This window comes from Pocillopora damicornis, chromosome 7 (genome assembly GCF_964200805.1).
Source record: "Pocillopora damicornis chromosome 7, jaPocDami1.2, whole genome shotgun sequence".
NCBI classification, from domain to species: domain Eukaryota; kingdom Metazoa; phylum Cnidaria; class Anthozoa; order Scleractinia; family Pocilloporidae; genus Pocillopora; species Pocillopora damicornis.
In genome coordinates, this window is record NC_142676.1 from 21,635,749 (window position 1) to 21,652,434 (window position 16,686).

At 39.7% G+C, this 16,686-nt stretch overlaps 2 protein-coding genes across 2 annotated transcripts; one reads left to right on the top strand and one right to left on the bottom strand.

Annotated features, from left to right (window-relative positions):
* The first annotated feature begins 3,175 nt into the window (after nucleotides 1-3,175).
* Nucleotides 3,176-9,159, top strand: LOC113682334 (doublesex and mab-3 related transcription factor 3, truncated). Its single transcript, XM_027199498.2, has 2 exons — nucleotides 3,176-3,924; nucleotides 7,268-9,159. Exons 1-2 carry the CDS (start codon nucleotides 3,552-3,554, stop codon nucleotides 8,068-8,070), a joined length of 1,176 nt encoding a protein of 391 aa, XP_027055299.2. The 5' UTR covers nucleotides 3,176-3,551; the 3' UTR covers nucleotides 8,071-9,159.
* Nucleotides 8,736-16,613, bottom strand: LOC113682333 (uncharacterized). Its single transcript, XM_027199497.2, has 7 exons — nucleotides 16,234-16,613; nucleotides 13,098-13,508; nucleotides 12,516-12,557; nucleotides 11,938-12,205; nucleotides 11,275-11,411; nucleotides 10,033-10,596; nucleotides 8,736-9,309 (listed from the first exon to the last, which is right to left on the bottom strand). Exons 1-7 carry the CDS (start codon nucleotides 16,379-16,381, stop codon nucleotides 9,248-9,250), a joined length of 1,632 nt encoding a protein of 543 aa, XP_027055298.2. The 5' UTR covers nucleotides 16,382-16,613; the 3' UTR covers nucleotides 8,736-9,247.
* Between the last annotated feature and the right edge of the window lie 73 nt (nucleotides 16,614-16,686).

Sequence of the window (16,686 nt, forward strand, 5' to 3'; positions counted from 1 at the left end):
ATGCAGTTAGGCAGCTGAAATCTTGAACAAAAACGCTTCAACTTTGCTGTAACTATCATCTAAGCCCTTTGAACAGGGACAAATATTAATTTAGGTCCTCTTTTTCTTTTAAATCCGACAGCATTACGTCGACAAAGGGACGTGCGCTACTCCTGAACAATTTTGATTGCTAAATAGGAGCTACATTTTTATTCACACTCGTTCATAAGCTATTTCATCACTTAGCGTTATAAGCTTAGACAGTTCGAAGAAAGTATGTTAAAAGTTAGCATGAGTAATTTCGATGAGAACAAACAATTAGTGAAACGTTTTTGTAGATAAGGCTTTCCGAAAGGAATTGTGTGACGCCACATTGGAATATTTAGAGGGAAAAGAAAAAAAAATTGGGTTAGCACTTGCGCTTATGTTTCATCTTATGTGCGCTGAAACCAACTTTCATTGTGTGTTAAGGAAACTATTCTTTCCTTCTGTTTGTTTAGACGTTTATTTATTTATTCAGTCATTTATTTATCTATCTTAAGGCAATTAGAAAAATAAAAAACTCAAATAATAATTGACCGACGTAAGTAGAATGCTGCGTCAAATGTGTGCTTAGTCGGCGAAAGATGATTGTTTCGTAGGGTCAACCACATCATGATCCCCGTTGCCCTTGGATATCCGTCAGGATGAACTTATGAAAAAAGCGTTTTCGGAGGGCGGTGGGGGGTTTGAGGCGCAGAATCCTTCAATATGTGGCTCGCTTTTTCTCTATGATCGTAGAAACTGAACACAAGCTGAGTTCCAAAGAAAATTAAACTAAGAAGATTTTGGTTTTTAACCAGATAAAAAGGAACGTAGTAACAGAAGCTAAACAATAATGACCTTGTGCACATTTCTGCAAGAGTAAGGGAATCAAGACAAAAAAAAACAGGATTTTCTTTTGAAAATGCGAAAAAGTAAAGGTTTTTAGGATCAGCAGCGTTAAAATCTATACATCAATAAAAATTATTTCGTTTTTACTAGAAGTTCTCTCCTCCTCCTCCTCCCCCGCGAGATGAGTTTGCCATTATCATGTAAACGGTTGATTGAACTTTTCAAAGAAATAAGTGAAGAATAAGCTCTTCCAGGGTAACTCAGGGGTTTGGTTATCTCGGCTATTAATACAATATGTCCGGTTTGTTCAGACCGAGCAATAAATTTGGTATCACTATTCGCAAGATATTATAAAAAGTTCGATATCAGCTTACTGTTTGTTACTCGTAGCATACAAATTATACTTTTTGCGTGGGGATGTTTAATACATTTACAGCAAGTAACCAATTTGCTGTTAGTAACAGGTGATAGTCGCCTGTATAAAATACACGTGGAAAAATGGTTAATTGCCGTCTACTGACAGCTAGACATAAAAGAGTCTGAAAAGTTGAATTTCTGCTGCGATAATGAAAACTTAAAAAAGGCTTCACACAACGCCGTTAATTAAAAACTCACGTCAAAAGCTTATTTTCGTCCAATCGTGTAAAACTGGCTTTTGTTGCGGAAACACTTTCACGGTCATCAATAACATTCATTCACGGGTTTGAATCACCAAGCTGGTGACATTAAGTGCAGGGTCATTCTTTTGAAGACCTTTTTTTTAACTCGTCAAGATGTTGTTTCATTTTACCAGCAAAAGGCCTTTCTTTTAAGATTAGTTGAAACGGAATTCAATTGCGCCCGGTAACGTGGTTTGAAAAGATATCTTTCAAACAGAGTTACATAAAGAATGATAAATAACTGAATATATAACTCTCCCTGAATGGATTGAGCACCAGTTACGCAATATAATGACGGGTTAGCGCATCTCTTTGCAATATCATAGGAGTCCATTTTTCTCGCATGACATTTAAGGCATCTTTTATTATTGCCGAAGATTAAATTTCTATCCCAAGGATTAAGCCTTTCTCTCAAAGGCTCTCAAATTAAGATTAGTAATAGACACAAGACGTAATGAATGCCTCCATTTCGATTCATTTCATCTCAAATAATTCTTAAGGCAATTTTCATATTTGAGTGCCTCGCGTTTTTCTCAGGTTTTCGTTCTGAAGCTTTCTCGGAGGTAATTTGCGTCAAAATTTGATTACAGTAATGAAAGTTTTCGTGCAACATACACATGTTATGCTTTCTTCTCCTTTTTTTATGGTCATTGATCCAACGATGAATAGATGTCGCGACAAATTTTAAGGAATTTCTAACAATCGTGACCGATGATAAGTTTCTCTTCTTTCTCAACCATTAGTGCCATTCTTTACCTAAAGGTGAAAATTCCGTCGACTTTTGTCGAAACCGTCCTTCGCAGACAAATTCAAATGTTGCCTACCTAATTTTGCTCGGAGCTTAATTACAAGGAAATTAAACAAAGGTACAATTATTTGTTTAAACGAAGAAGAGAAAGTTTCATCACCAATGCGACTGGACGAAATTTTTCCCGAAGGTTAAGTCAAGTGAACACGGAACGTGACTATCATCAAGTTTTAACAAAAATGAAATTTTTTTTCTCAGTAGACGGCTTTCTTGGAGTTAAGTTTCCACCAGACACTCATGCATATTCAGCAGTCTCGTTCTATTATCGAGTAACGTAATATGTCGGTAGCTAGGATTGAAGAATAATGGGAGGCAGTTACGCATTATGCGACAGATCAACGACCCATCGACAGTTGTTTCTTAACTTCTATCTTTAAAATTTTCCGACCAAAGTTGTCTCGTGTAATCACTCCTCGTCATCCGTGGATTACTTTCCGACATTTAGCAATGCTAAAACGTATTTGCGTTTCGTGCACGAATGACAGTGCTTTCATTCTATTCACAATGCTCTGAGCCTTGAATTCCATAGAGAAATGACAAATTCAATTCCGCCATTGTATCCGCAGACAATTAGATACTCGGTATCCAGTTTCTGGGGCATTCATGAAACCACTGAATAATTCATTGTTTGGCAATTAGAAGGGAAAACAATGCACAAACTATGTGGTCTTATTGTGTGTTCATTTCGGGTTGGGCAATAACACAAATGTAACACTGTAGCCAAATTACATCACTCGACGACCTTTCAGAATTATATATACACTCGCTCGTTTCACCTTGAAAGGTTCGTGGCGCTGAGTTGCCAGGATACGCTGCAGTGCGTGTTTAGGGGGAGGGATTTTTTACAAAGCTCTTATTGACTAAAGGTCTGAAACACTCAAACGCTCCATTTATTGCGTAGATATGTGAAACTGGGTTGCCATATTAACTCATAACAAATTCCTCTGAGAGTTTTCAACTAATTCGACTGTCTTGTGTAAGTGGACGGCCGCTGTTGTTTACACGACTTAGTAAGATCTGACAGGACAGACAGAAACTATTTTGACACCGGACCAATCATGACGCTCGTATACAAAGGCTCTTGAAATTCTCGAATGTAAAAAAATAACTTGAACAAAAGCTTGCCGTCAGTCAACTTTGTCGCGTCAAGAGGTACCACACTCAGAGTCGAGTGCACATCGCGACAACCGCTTATCGATTTCAAGAGATTTTCAAGTGTGTCTGGAAAAGATATGGCAGACACCTCCTTCGCGATCCAACAGTCCATGTCTGAGAGGAAGCCCCCTCGCATGCCTAAGTGCGCCCGTTGTCGCATCCACGGTATGGTGTCATGGTTAAAAGGGCACAAGCGATATTGTAGGTGGAGAGATTGCAACTGTGCTCAATGCACACTGATCGCAGAGAGGCAGCGTGTCATGGCGGCGCAAGTGGCGCTTAGAAGACAGCAGACACAGGAGGAGACCATGCGGGTACAGATAGCTAAGAAAGCACAGGCGTACGTACCTCCCCTTGTCAGCCCTGAACCGCAGTTTAACCACGGTGTCGCAAGAACTCACTCAGAAGAGGCACAGCCCGTGTTCTCGTACCACCGCGCTGACAGTCAAGGTAAGTGAACCATAACACCGTATTTCAAACGTCTTACTTCATCATTGTTCATTATTTTTTCCTCAAGAAAATGCAATTTCGATTCGCGCGCCTTTAAATATCTGTAATTTACAAGCGACTTTCCGGTCGTTTGTAAAAATCCTTCGTCGACGGGTACAATTTATAACATGTAGCAAATTGATGTATGTTTGTAGTTCCTTAACTTGTCAATTACACGCCTCCATCGCAAACAGTAAAGCGTTTCATCTCGGGAAACTTAAGCGTTCAGTTTAGATAAGGTTTATCGCGCCTTTTATCAAATTGTGACAAGGTTCTCTTTTTTGATATCGCGCCAAGTGGAACTGACGCGAAAAGCTACGCTCAATTTCCTTGGACTGCCCTTGCATTTTAATGTTGATGGCGGAGCTTAAATATGCGAGATATGGTCAACAGAGCATCTAATTAGCTCTTGTTCCTCTCTTTTGTAAATCAGTGCACTTTGTTCGCTATTGTGTCTCACAACTGATGAAACACAGCAAAAGTTCTATCCGGAACATGTCTGAGGATCGAAATGAAGTTTCATCTGTCGATCGGCGCTTCTTTTGCGAACTGTCTAAAGAAAAAACCAAAACCACCAGAATTTAAAGTCTGTCAGGTTTTATACCTGTCCCAAACTGGAACAAAACAGTTTTCTTGTGGCGATAAAAGCCGATTACAAAGGGTTCGCATCAATAAAATTTTTTAGCATTTTCAAGCATAGGTTTCTTGCCCAAAACCTTCGCGCGTGAAGTTTTTAGTCTTCCTTGATCGCTGGCGAAAAATCTTTTTTATTAGACTGTCTCTATTTTCTTTTACGTCTACGAAAATTGTTTGTTCACTTGATAAGTGCTATAAGTTAAGCGTTCCTTTCAAATTGACGAGCTGGAAATTGTACCCTTTAAAAGCTTTTGCTATAAAATTAAATAACTATATAAATGTATAGCCAGATAAAAGCGTAGCCGAAATGATAGAAAAGAAATCGTGTACGCCTGTCATACCGGATACTGACTTGCATAAGTACTACATAACTTACATTAATAATTCGCGACATTTTCGCGCAGAAACACTTCGTAATTGCTAAGCTCTTATCTAGAAACAAATGAACAGCGAGATCGATATTAGAAAGTTGTTTTTTCTCTCGTCAAAGCCAGATTCTGCAAAGAAATGTTTCCGTCGCCTAGCTACCAAGCCACTGGACAATTTGTGCTTTTTCGAAGTTCTTGTGAACATGCGTTCAGGCGCTTCAATACATTACGTGGGATAGATATTGTTTTCTTTGTTAGAGACAGTCGATTTATAATTGTCTAGCTCTTCAGAAAATGGGTAGACATATCATAAAAAATGACCGTATTTGCATTCAGGAGAAAAAGCGAAGCCTGGAATACGATTTCCTTACTTAATACCCCCTAGTCAAAAGAATATTCATTAGAAAAAAATTGCGTCAATTGGTTGAAATTTTCCTTTTATGTAACAAGTGTAAATAATATTGTCTCTCTTTCTTTCGTGCTTTTACGGGATTGCAATCCTTGTTCACTGATGCCATTAAAATATTATAAATTACACATCTTCCTGTTAGATATTCTCAGTTTATCGACTTTGATATTTAAGTTACTGCGCTAAAACTAACCCTTGTTTAGTCAATAACAAGGCACGTAACAGCACAAGAGGCGACGAGGCCGCTTCCCTCGGTCGGTTTCCCTCGCTGATCTAACAATGCCAAGATCTCTTAAATTTGTGCTAAGATTCGAATAGAAAGTACATCGTCAAAACATTTCGTACTGGAAATACTAATTTAATAAAAGTCATGTTCTGGGAGAGAAGATAATCTGAAATGGCCACAACCTTTTTTAGATGAATGATACATATTTGCACCTTTAGAATTCATCACCAATTTTCGGCTGAATCACCACTGGCGCACTTTGAAACTTTACAAGATCACCACATAAATGATGGCTGTATGGGTGCTGATATAAATGACTTCTTTACCTTAGAATCAGGTGGTTTTACTCTTAAGCCATCTTTAGGAAAGTGTCCATTGAAGTGAATTAGACAAAGAAGTTCGTTCAAACTCGGCTATATTTTACATCACTGTTCGCCAGCGATCTAATGATTTTCTCGATTCCCGGTAAACGTAAAGCCTTAGCATATAGATTCTTTTACTCTCGATTTTTTGTTTGCTTTATTTGGCTCACAAGACAAAGAACAAGAATGCTTGAATAATATTGAATCAAAAATGTATTTGATTTGATAAGTAACCCTCAAGTGAACGAGCGAATAATCATTTTATGCTCTGACATGGTTATTTTTTAATCCACAACGAACCATCATCTCATCTGTTTAAGAGGCTTCCAGACGAAAATTTATAAAGAATATACACAAAAATATTCCTTGCTTTTACATTTTGGGATGGATTTGATTTTAAGTAAAATAGATCTATCTCCGGAACAGCTTTAACTTACCACAGAAACTCAAGGAGCAACCGATGAGAAATTCTAATGGAACACTCGAAATGGTATTCATTTTCAAATCGAAAAAAGAAAATTAATGTCTCATACGAATTACAGAAATAATTTAAAAAAGCTCTTAATGGTCTGCAGTTTTTCCAAAGATCGGTAGTAACCTTCACGAATAGCAAAATATGACGAATGTTATGAAAGTTTCAAGAGACAGAATGTTTGACTAGTGGACTGACAGCTTTCACTTCCCAGCAAGTAATTCAACGTATTTGAAGTGTTGTTTAAAATATTTCTGAAATACATGTACAGCATAACTATAAGTTGTTTATCCTCTTTTGTGGCATTCATCAAATTTAACATAAATGCTGCGTGCATTTGCCTTGCAAAAGAAATTTCTGTAATTTCTGGTCGTAATTCAAGACTCGTTGCGAACTGAGTAGAAATTTATGATGAATTTATAAGATAATAATTGAATTGCCGGGCTAAGAAAGCTGGATATGTTATAGAGTACGTTGTTGATGAATAGCCTTTACGTAGGACTTACGTCAGGGAGTTCATTTTTTTTTCTGCCAAACTCCCACAGAAAGCACCATATGTTTAAGCAATAGACTCCAATTTCTTTCGGTTTACCGACGTAATAACCCACTTGTGATGCTGAGAGAACACGAGAAAACTTTGTAAATAGATCACCAGCTAGAGGCGAGTGTTTTTTTTCCTATTTTGCCGCGGGTTATATATTTTTTGCCCTTTTTTGTTCTCAACGTGGAGTTTCAGACCCTTAGCGCTTTATGGTTACGTTATTAAATTTACGAAGCCCGTACTTGTTAAACTACCAATTTAAGCGTGTGTGTCTTCGTTCCTTTGTCTAGAGCTGGAAAAGGAAGAGATTAAAAAAACCCCGATAACCTCTCAATCAAAATCTGTTGAGTCCTATGAGGTTAAAATCAAGGAAGAACCATTTAGTCCGGAAGATTTTGAGAAAGATCACGGTTCAGATGCTGAAGAGAACCACAAGAGATCTTCCATTGATGAAGATAAAGAACCTGATTTCGAGCGACGAAAAGTACCCCGCCTCTCCCCCCACAGGAAAGAAACGGAAGCATTTAAATTTTCTTTAGAACTTCTCCAGCGGATTTTTCCTGATCAAAGTAGAGCCATTCTAGAGCTCATCCTTGGGGCTTGTGAAGAAGACCTGGTCAAAGCTATAGAGTCTCTTCTACCGGAGAACAATCAAAGACCATTTAGCCTGCCTCTTCCTCTTAGAAGCTACGGTTCTGCTTCCTTTATCCCCTGCGACGGCAATCAGGCTAAGTCAGCGTTCTCTCCCATCGCCAAGTCTCCGTCGTATATGTTTCCAGGAGCTCTTGCTGCGCAAGCGCAGTCGTTGAAGAGTCCAAACGACAAAAGCCCCAATACACCTAGCGCATTTCAGCCCGTTCATTCCACGTGCAGCCCACCTGAACGTAGCCCGTCAATGGCAGATAGGTTCCAGTTTCCCGTCGTTGCGGGGTATTTTTTTAACAGGCCTGGCACGTCGGCTCTTCTCTCGCTTAACCCCGCACAGCAGAGGAATGGGGCATCTCAGCCGGTAACAAGATTTTGTAGGCATTGTGGGCACCCGAGCAAAATTGGAGACAAGTTTTGCAGTGACTGCGGCAAGTCGTTGGAGTGAACTTAATAGCGATTGTTAACCTAAATAATTTGAACTGCTGAACAGAATTTTACATTACCTTTTCTCATCTAGAACACTGGAAAATTAATCTAGGTGGCTCAGGAGTGCAATGTACTGATGGCCGCTAAAGAAATGTGTGTGTCGTGAAGAAAGAAGTGGAGTTAGAATTTACTGTGTGTATTTAGTAAATCGTGATCGATTCGCAACCCCTTGGTAAAGGGGTAACTGGGCATGCGCTTGCTTGTGCATCATTCGACCTCAACCCCAGGGTCCTCTCTCTCTCTTCTCTCTCTCTCTCTCTTTCTCTCTCTCTCTCTCTCTCTCATCAGGAAGGAGAAGAATCCTAGACACGATGATGGGTATGATAAGGAATTTTTTAATGTATTCCATAAAATTTGCATGAGAGAATGCCCTAAGATTTACTTGTTTATTTCATCTACAATATGATTTTAAGGGCAGCCGTAACTGTGAAGCATTTTGGAATGGAAAGAGATGGTTTTCTTGCCATCTCTGCAAAAATTTAAATGTAGGTTTTTATGGTACATTTATTGGACTCCTGAGTTATTTATAGTGCGTTTGTTTGCTTGTGCAAATATCTGAGGTTTGAAAATTACAGTTATTTTTAGTAAAATAATCATCTCAACTGAGGCAACACAAAGCTATTGTTTTGGGAACATAGTAACTTTTATTTCCAACTTAGATTTTACGGACTAACTGCGCACAAAATCTAGCCAAAATAATAACTGATGCATTCGAAACGTGCGAACTTTTAAAACGAAAAAATATAGCAACCTCTATTACAATATCTATCACAAGCTTCTCTTTTTTTTTCAATGGACATACGATAATGAACTATCACTTTCTCGACACATTCCGCATGGAGTTATTTTTTCTTTTGATCAGCTTTTTTTTTTTTTTTTTTTTGTTTTTTTTTTGTTTTTTTTTTGGTGATGCGGACATTAAAAAAATATGCCTGTGCTGCTTGGAGCGTGCAGGCCCAGTCTCCATCTTATATTCACGTCATGCCAACTCTAGTAATTTGCAAAAGTTCTTCAATGTAGCGTCAATAAATAAATTAAAAAACAAAAATCTACGATAAAAAATCTATTGAATTTACAATTTACTGCTACTACAGCCGCCATATTGATATTGAAAAGTCATTTCGACAACGCACAGGTTATTTAACGCTGTTTTCCTCTTCCTCCTCAAGCTCTCTCCTATTTTGACTCTCAACCATTTCTGAAAATAACAATGAAATAGCAACTGTTGAATTATATATAAAAAAAGAAAACTCCTACCAGACTAAGCCTGCAAGATCAAAGAAACAATTAAACTTAAAAGGCAGAAGGTTGACTCGTAAGGTCCTAAAATAACTGTAGAAACAATCGATTTGGACAACGAGCAGTCGGCGAGAGTAAAAAAAAGCCAGAAAAAATAAAGTATCACAGGACGAAATTGCAAGAATCCGTAAACGGAAACGTGGCAGAAACATGTTAAACCGTTCTGGAAACACGGCGGATAACCTGTGTTTCCGTTACCGGTTTCATGACTTTTTTTCGCGTTTCCGTTGCTGCGTATACAACGGAACCGGACCACTTTTTGTGCATGTTAAACATAACGGAAACATGGAGTTGCATGTTTCCGCCACGTTTCAGAAATACGGAAACATGTGATTTCGTCCTGTGTATGTGAGCACGCTACACAGAACTCTGAGGGTGGGGTGCATGAAAAGACAGTTCCGAGATGCGCGCTGACATTAATTATTTCCACTGATCTCTTTTTTCCTTATTATTTGCACGACCGACTTTACCAACCGAAAAGGACTGCTTGTAGTAATCAACGATCGTTAATCGTTGTGGTTTGTTTGTACTGTTCAATTATGAAAAGAAAAAAGGAAAAAACCATAAAAAAGACTGTTTCTAGTGATGCATGCCTGTGTTTTAACGTAATCAATCCACCCACCGTCACAGACTTTATCCCTGATTTTTCCCACCCGTTTCTTCAGCGTACTAAATGTGCTAACACTTATGACGTCTTCAGGGGTCGATGCCATTAACAGCAGCTCCTCCAAGTCCACCTCGTCACCAATTGCCACCACCACCACGGTCACTTCCTGTCTTTTCAAGGCCATGGATGTACGCGCAACAGCTAAGGCGTCCTCCGATTTTCCATTACTCATCACCACGAGAATTTTCGGTACTTTCGTTCTCGATCCTCTCTTTTCTGTGAATAGGCCCGTGCGCGCGAGATCCAATGCTAACTCAGTTTTCGTTTCTCCGCCAACGTATTCCATATTGTCAAGCGTTTCTTTGAGAAAGGGTACATTGTTTTTGGCACTAAATTGAAAATCAAAAATCACGTCCGCTTGTGAGGAGTAGCGAATGACAGCGACACGTGTGTCGTTGTTTGAGATTGGAAAGTTTCTGACTACGGACCACACAAAGTCTTTAGCTTCCTGGAAGTTACTTTCGCCGACGGATGTCGAGGAATCGACCATAAATGCCAAGTCTGTTTTACCAAGACACACTGTGAAATAGGAAAAGAAAGTGGTTAGGCTCTATCGGCGAAACCAACCCCTTCCCCTATCCTCCACTCCCGCCTCTTGTTTTGTTTCTTTTGTTTTCTTTCACAAGTTTCTTTCCGCTTGTCAACAGTTATGTCCCTGGGTGGGGAAGGGTAATGTAAGATGCAAGTTTCTTACCCAGGGACACAAACAATGACCCAGTCAGCTCTCGAACCCAGACCTCCCGGTCCTGGTTTTTAACGCGCTCAAGCAACCTCGAGGTCCCTATATCTCCTTATGGTCAAACTGCCGACAAAATTTTTCCAAAACTATAAGACGACTGACAACACTATAGCGTCTTTTATATGAACTGAGATAAAAACTTAAAAGACTAATACTGTGTTTAAGTTTACCGATAAAGTTCCCTGAAGAAAAGTCGTGAAACAAACGTCTCGTCTTTTGAAACTCACGTTCGTACGGAGCCTCATCGAGCGACAGCAAACTTCTTAAAATAAGAACGGCTTTTTTAAAAGAAAGGAGAAACTTTGGCGGTTTAGCCAAAACCTGAAAGAAAACTTTGTTTGTTCGTTTATTGTAAGCGATAAGTTTACGAGTGAGCCTCGACTTGATGTACTAGTCCCCTTCTCTGAGACCAGGAAATCAAACCGAGGCTCAAATGAGGACCATTCACCACCACTTACGTCTTGTTTTGCATATGAAGGGATGTTCCATCACACAGCTCTCGTCACTCCATTTTCCCCAATCAGGATGGGAACGAATAGCTATACAGTCCTCTCTGTGATGTTTAGAGAAATGAGAAGGCTCGCCATGAGCCCATCTACACAAGAAGCAAAAACAAAGTAAGAATTGATGCTAAAAAGATGACTGAATAGGGTGACGGCTAGCTTCGAAATGTCCTTCATGGGAACGGCCTAAAGTCGAGGAGTACATCGGTAAACACAATAGCCAGGATACCGGCTAATTGCCGCTCTATCACAAAAATATTTCAAATCAAAAGGACAAAAAAGAACAATTTTTTTTCCTCATGCTCTCTCATCTCTTTAGCACCCTACCCTCTCCCCTGTTCGATTTCCTTCCCCATTTAGGCTTCAGTTATTTCTCTTCTGTTCGTGCTACAACTTCTCTTCCCTTCCCGCATTTTAATCTGTCCTTTATGTCCTTTCCTTTGTCTTCTTCCACCCTTTTCAACCTTCAACTTTCGTACCCCCAATCCTTCTCCATCCCTCCTATCCTTTCCATTTTTCTTTTTGTCTTTTGTTGAGTGACTTTTGATTGAATCATTACAATCATGAATTCCCATTTTTTTCCTTCTTCGATTTTAGTACATCTGTCCCTTTTCTTACCGTTGGAAAGTAACAGGTAGTTTTTTAGCGGACCATTCGTACTCTCCTTCATGTCCAAAATCCGATGCTCCAATCCATAACTTTCGGAAGCCGATTACCTGACGAATTTGTCGGATTCTGTCGGTGACCCATCGGCTTTCTTTCCGAGATCGGATACTTAGCAGATGGCCTTTCTCCATTACCGAGCAGTACTCCTCCGCCTCTGTCCAACTCAGACCGGTCCACGGTAGAGGGAAGAATTTGTAAATGTGATTTCCCCATTCCCAACCTGAAATTCACAAGGCTCTCGTTAGTGAGAATTGGTCGGCGTAAAGATAAGATATCTAGAACTATTTATGTCTAAACAAAGGACAAAGAGTGATCTTGCAAAATAGTGGAAATATCATCCCCGCCACTCATCCTCTTCCCTTAGAAAACAGGATACCAGTGTGGCCGGTTAGGTCTCGAGGACAGCAGGAAGACAATTAGATATGATCGAAACCTTAAATTAAACGCAAATCAAATTCAACAAAATGTTTTTAAAACATCATATGTTGTTTCCTGTTAATTTTGTTGTATTTGAATTTCAAGGCCCTTACTGTATCCGAATCTCTTTTTCTCCGTGATTCTTGAAGACGGCTCTGCAAAAAGAGAGGGAATTTCCCATTAACAGAAAGCAAAAAAAAGTCATGTACTAAAATTGGAAGATTTTGAAGGATCCGATTCTCCAGGCATGTCGAGTTTATTTGTTAAATCGCCGTTTGCTACTTAAAAAGTATTAATTGGCCTCGATTAATATTTTGACAACATTTGGTATTCCATGGGTAGCTTATTTTTGCGATGATAATGATAAACTGACCACTCCCCCCGTGGGGCTGGTAGCCGGGTGGGGTGAGGGGCTTGAACCTGAGACACCAGATTACAAGTCCAGCGCCCTAACCACTCACCACATTGCGATGACATCTTTATGAATCTAGGTTATGGCAATGAATGCCAGCGTTGTAGAATTTCTTTAACAGCGTGGAATCGAGACCTTACGTGGCCTGATACGAAACCCTCTGACCACTGAAAATTGCGTTACACGACCCCACCCAAGGCCCCTTGGTTTTTTCGCTTCGCAACTACTGTCACCTAACCCATCCCACATCGTATGTCAAAGGGCTATCACCACTGTAACTTACGCTTTGACTTGCAGATATAACCGTGCGCCTTAAAGCAGTCCTCAACGTACCATCTTGAGCTTTCACCTTCAAACTCAAGAGAGACACAGTAGGCGTAATGTACATCCAGGGGTCTCCATGGCTGTCCGGGCGCCCAGGGAACAACATTATACCGTAGAGGTTCCCCGTCGAGGAAATCCCATACATCATTAATTCTCTGGTCGTTCCCTCCGATCCAAAGCCTGACTTTGGTCTGCGAATCTCGTACGGCGTTTTTTATCACACCATTTACCCATTCTATCTCTCTGTTAGATACAAGGCTTGTCAAATGGCCGTTTTCACGCGTCTTACAAAGCGTTTCCGCTTCGTACCAAGTTCGAGTGCCATCCTCAGGAAATACAAACTTGTAAAAGTAGTTGTTGTGTTCGAAGACTATTCAGAGAAACAAAACACGCTTTGATTAGAAAAGGAGCAATTACAATCTAGTAATAATAATAATAAACAACTTTATTTACGTGTCAAATACGATAGCAGTTTTCCACTAAGTAAGGACACCTAAACTAAACTAATCTAATCTATATAAAACTATGCATTAAAAATTTATTGGAATATGATAAAAGAGCTCTTCCCATATAAAACTACCCTACCCCGAAATAGTACACCCCATGTTTATAATACCCTACCCTGTATAATAAGATCATAACCTTAATATAATGAGATAATAGGATAATAATAATTACAATAATATGATCTTGATAATATTTAAAATATTTAAGATTTACATAAAATATAGTCCTATCCAAACTAGGCCAGATGAATTTAAACACAGCACATGTACCCCAACAACACGGCAAAAATTTTGCCACCACTGTAACAAACGGATAAATGTTTATCCCCCCCTATTCAACGAACAAAAGTGGGTGCTGGTCGTTGCTCAGCAACAAACGGGTATTTTAAAACAGCGACTCCCGGTGAAAAAAACAAGTGTCTGTGTGTTTTTCCGGAAAAAAAAAATTGGGGGCTTAATTTCCGATTTTTTTCCGATTCGTATTCTAATTGAGACAACAATTTTTTATTTGCTCGAAAGCGCATCGATAGGTTTATGGTTATCACACGATAGGCCCCGCCTCGTTGTCCACCCATCCCTCCAGTGCCATTGCGTGACTCAGAGCCACAGCTTACCCAAGCTTCACATGATATGGGAAGGGTTTGAGTTACAAAGGTGTCACTAACAGGGGTTTGCTCGAGAACTAAACCAGAAAGTTCACTGATAGATCCTTTAAATGGGAGGGAATAAAAAAGAGTGAAAAAGGACGGAAGGTAGTCTAATTTCATTCCCAAGGTATTGCATTTTGAAGTATTTTAGAAAAAAAACCCTTTGAGGTTGTATGCAAGCATCTTTGCAACACAACACCGCGCCTTGGCATAGGTCAAGGTCACGTTTGTTTTGTGTTAAGAGCTTATTAAAAGCCTTTTTTTTTAGGAAAGGTCATATTAAGAAACATTAAACCACCGATAATTCTCAAAAAACACCAGGAAACTTTTGTCAGGTTGGTGTCAAGAAGCATTAAAGTGAAACGCATGCTGTTAATAGTCTAACCTTAAGTGGTTTTCCCGATGTTCCTGTTTTCAATTACTTGAGACGAAATTTGTCATCACTCTTTCATTGAGCGTTACTTGGACCCTGATAGCTTTATTTATTGTTCCGCAGAATCTAATCCGACGGCGCTAATCGCCCGTAATCAGAGAAAATCTGTGGTAACATGATCTAACATCAGGATCACGCGTGTAGATCAGAGCAGAAGTAATGACGAAAATTGAATCGAAATAAAATCCCAGCTTTTAACTCTCCTACTGGGCTATTGCGAAACTTGTCCGAAGTCGGGTCTTTCCATGCAACTTTTGCTTTATCCCACATTGATAGAGGAGGGGATTATATTGTGGTGCGAGCTTTGTAGCCCCACCCACTGCGTCAGAATACTGAACGAAAGGCAGGAGGAAACTCGTCAAAAGTTTGGACAGGCTGTGTCAAAATCATCACTCTGTTGAAGATATACCTTTCCATTTTGTTATTATGTTCAAGACATAATATTTTAACAAACTCACAAACTCTCAGTCTAGGCTGTTTAAATGCGGCACAGTCTCGTAGACGACAAAGGAATGGACTGTTAAAATCATAGCATATTTAAAGCTAACATACTGCGCGAATCCGTAACGAGGGTATATGAGGTTCTTATCATCAGCACGAGTGTAACTGAGCGAATCGGTGACACATCTGTAGTCTCTTAATTCACACTCTTACGTTAAACAAATCGATCATCACTCTTGTTCTAGGTTTTGTAGGGGGATAGTGGCACGCAAAGATCACTTGACGATGTTAAGGAAAACCACGAATTGCGATTTTCGTGCGCGACCGCGAAGGAGGTGGAACATGACGACACTGCTTCTCTGGTAGACGAGCCAGGCAGAATATAAATCTTAGCGAAAGGTTGAATACGTTTTTTTTTCCAGAATTTATACGCGGCTATGTTTCTGTTTAATGTACATGGTGACCGGGAAAACAAAAATACTAATTTGGGGTTTATTAAATCCATTAGCCTGCATTTTTGTCGCTGTTTATGATAAAATACTTCGCAGTTAACCAGGTTCTTGATAGAGTATCTGTAAATGATACTACTGTAATTGACATACTTGTGTTTACGGCAACTTCCAGATTTTTCTCCTAATGGAAGAATTACTTCATCGTAGCTTTATGCTCTCTGCTAGAGGTATTTAAAGGCAAGTATTCGTGGTGTTTTGATAATAAATTCCTGAGCTCTAAGCTTCAACTTCGGAGTCTTGTTACAACTCTAATGATTAAACCTAAATGCTATCATTTCGCCATGATTGTACGAGGAATCTTGGATTGAATGCACGGTATAAACACCTTTTATGACGGAATTAGAAACGTTTGCCGTAAATGAGTGATTGATAGACAACTGATTATCCTGGATCATACAAACAGCAGCCATGAAAAGAATTCACAATTGAATCCAATGGAAGACAAAAACAGTTATCGTTATCTTGACAGGATCGCAAAAGTAGAATGAAAGATGAACACGGTCACTCCGAGTACCTCGCATAAGAAAACAATGAAATATTAAAAGCATAAACATACCGTATCCGGGGGAACTTCGAATAGAACCAGGGAAAAGCGAAAATAGACACAAAATCACCACTACAGCGCTGCGATGAGGACACGACATTTTGCCAGTGTATCTCCCTTGTTCAACATTCACTTGGTGTGCCAAACTGTGGGAAGTCATTCATAATCGTGACAGGGACGAGGGTCAGCCGCCGCCCCCTGTGGTTAGGTTGTCAGATTTCATTCAATAGTTCCGACACAAATTTTTCATTGATTTACCATGACGCTTTGTGTTGGAACTCAGCTTCGGTTGTGATTGCGGATCAGGGAAGATGGGAAGAAGGGGTTTAGGGAGGTTGAGGAAAGGAACTCTCGTATAAGGACTGAGACATGTCAGTGTAACATGAAAATTTACGGAGCTAATATGGGTCACGCTTTGAAGACAGACGGTTTTCCCCCCTCGGGGAAGGGGAAGGCCAGGGCGGT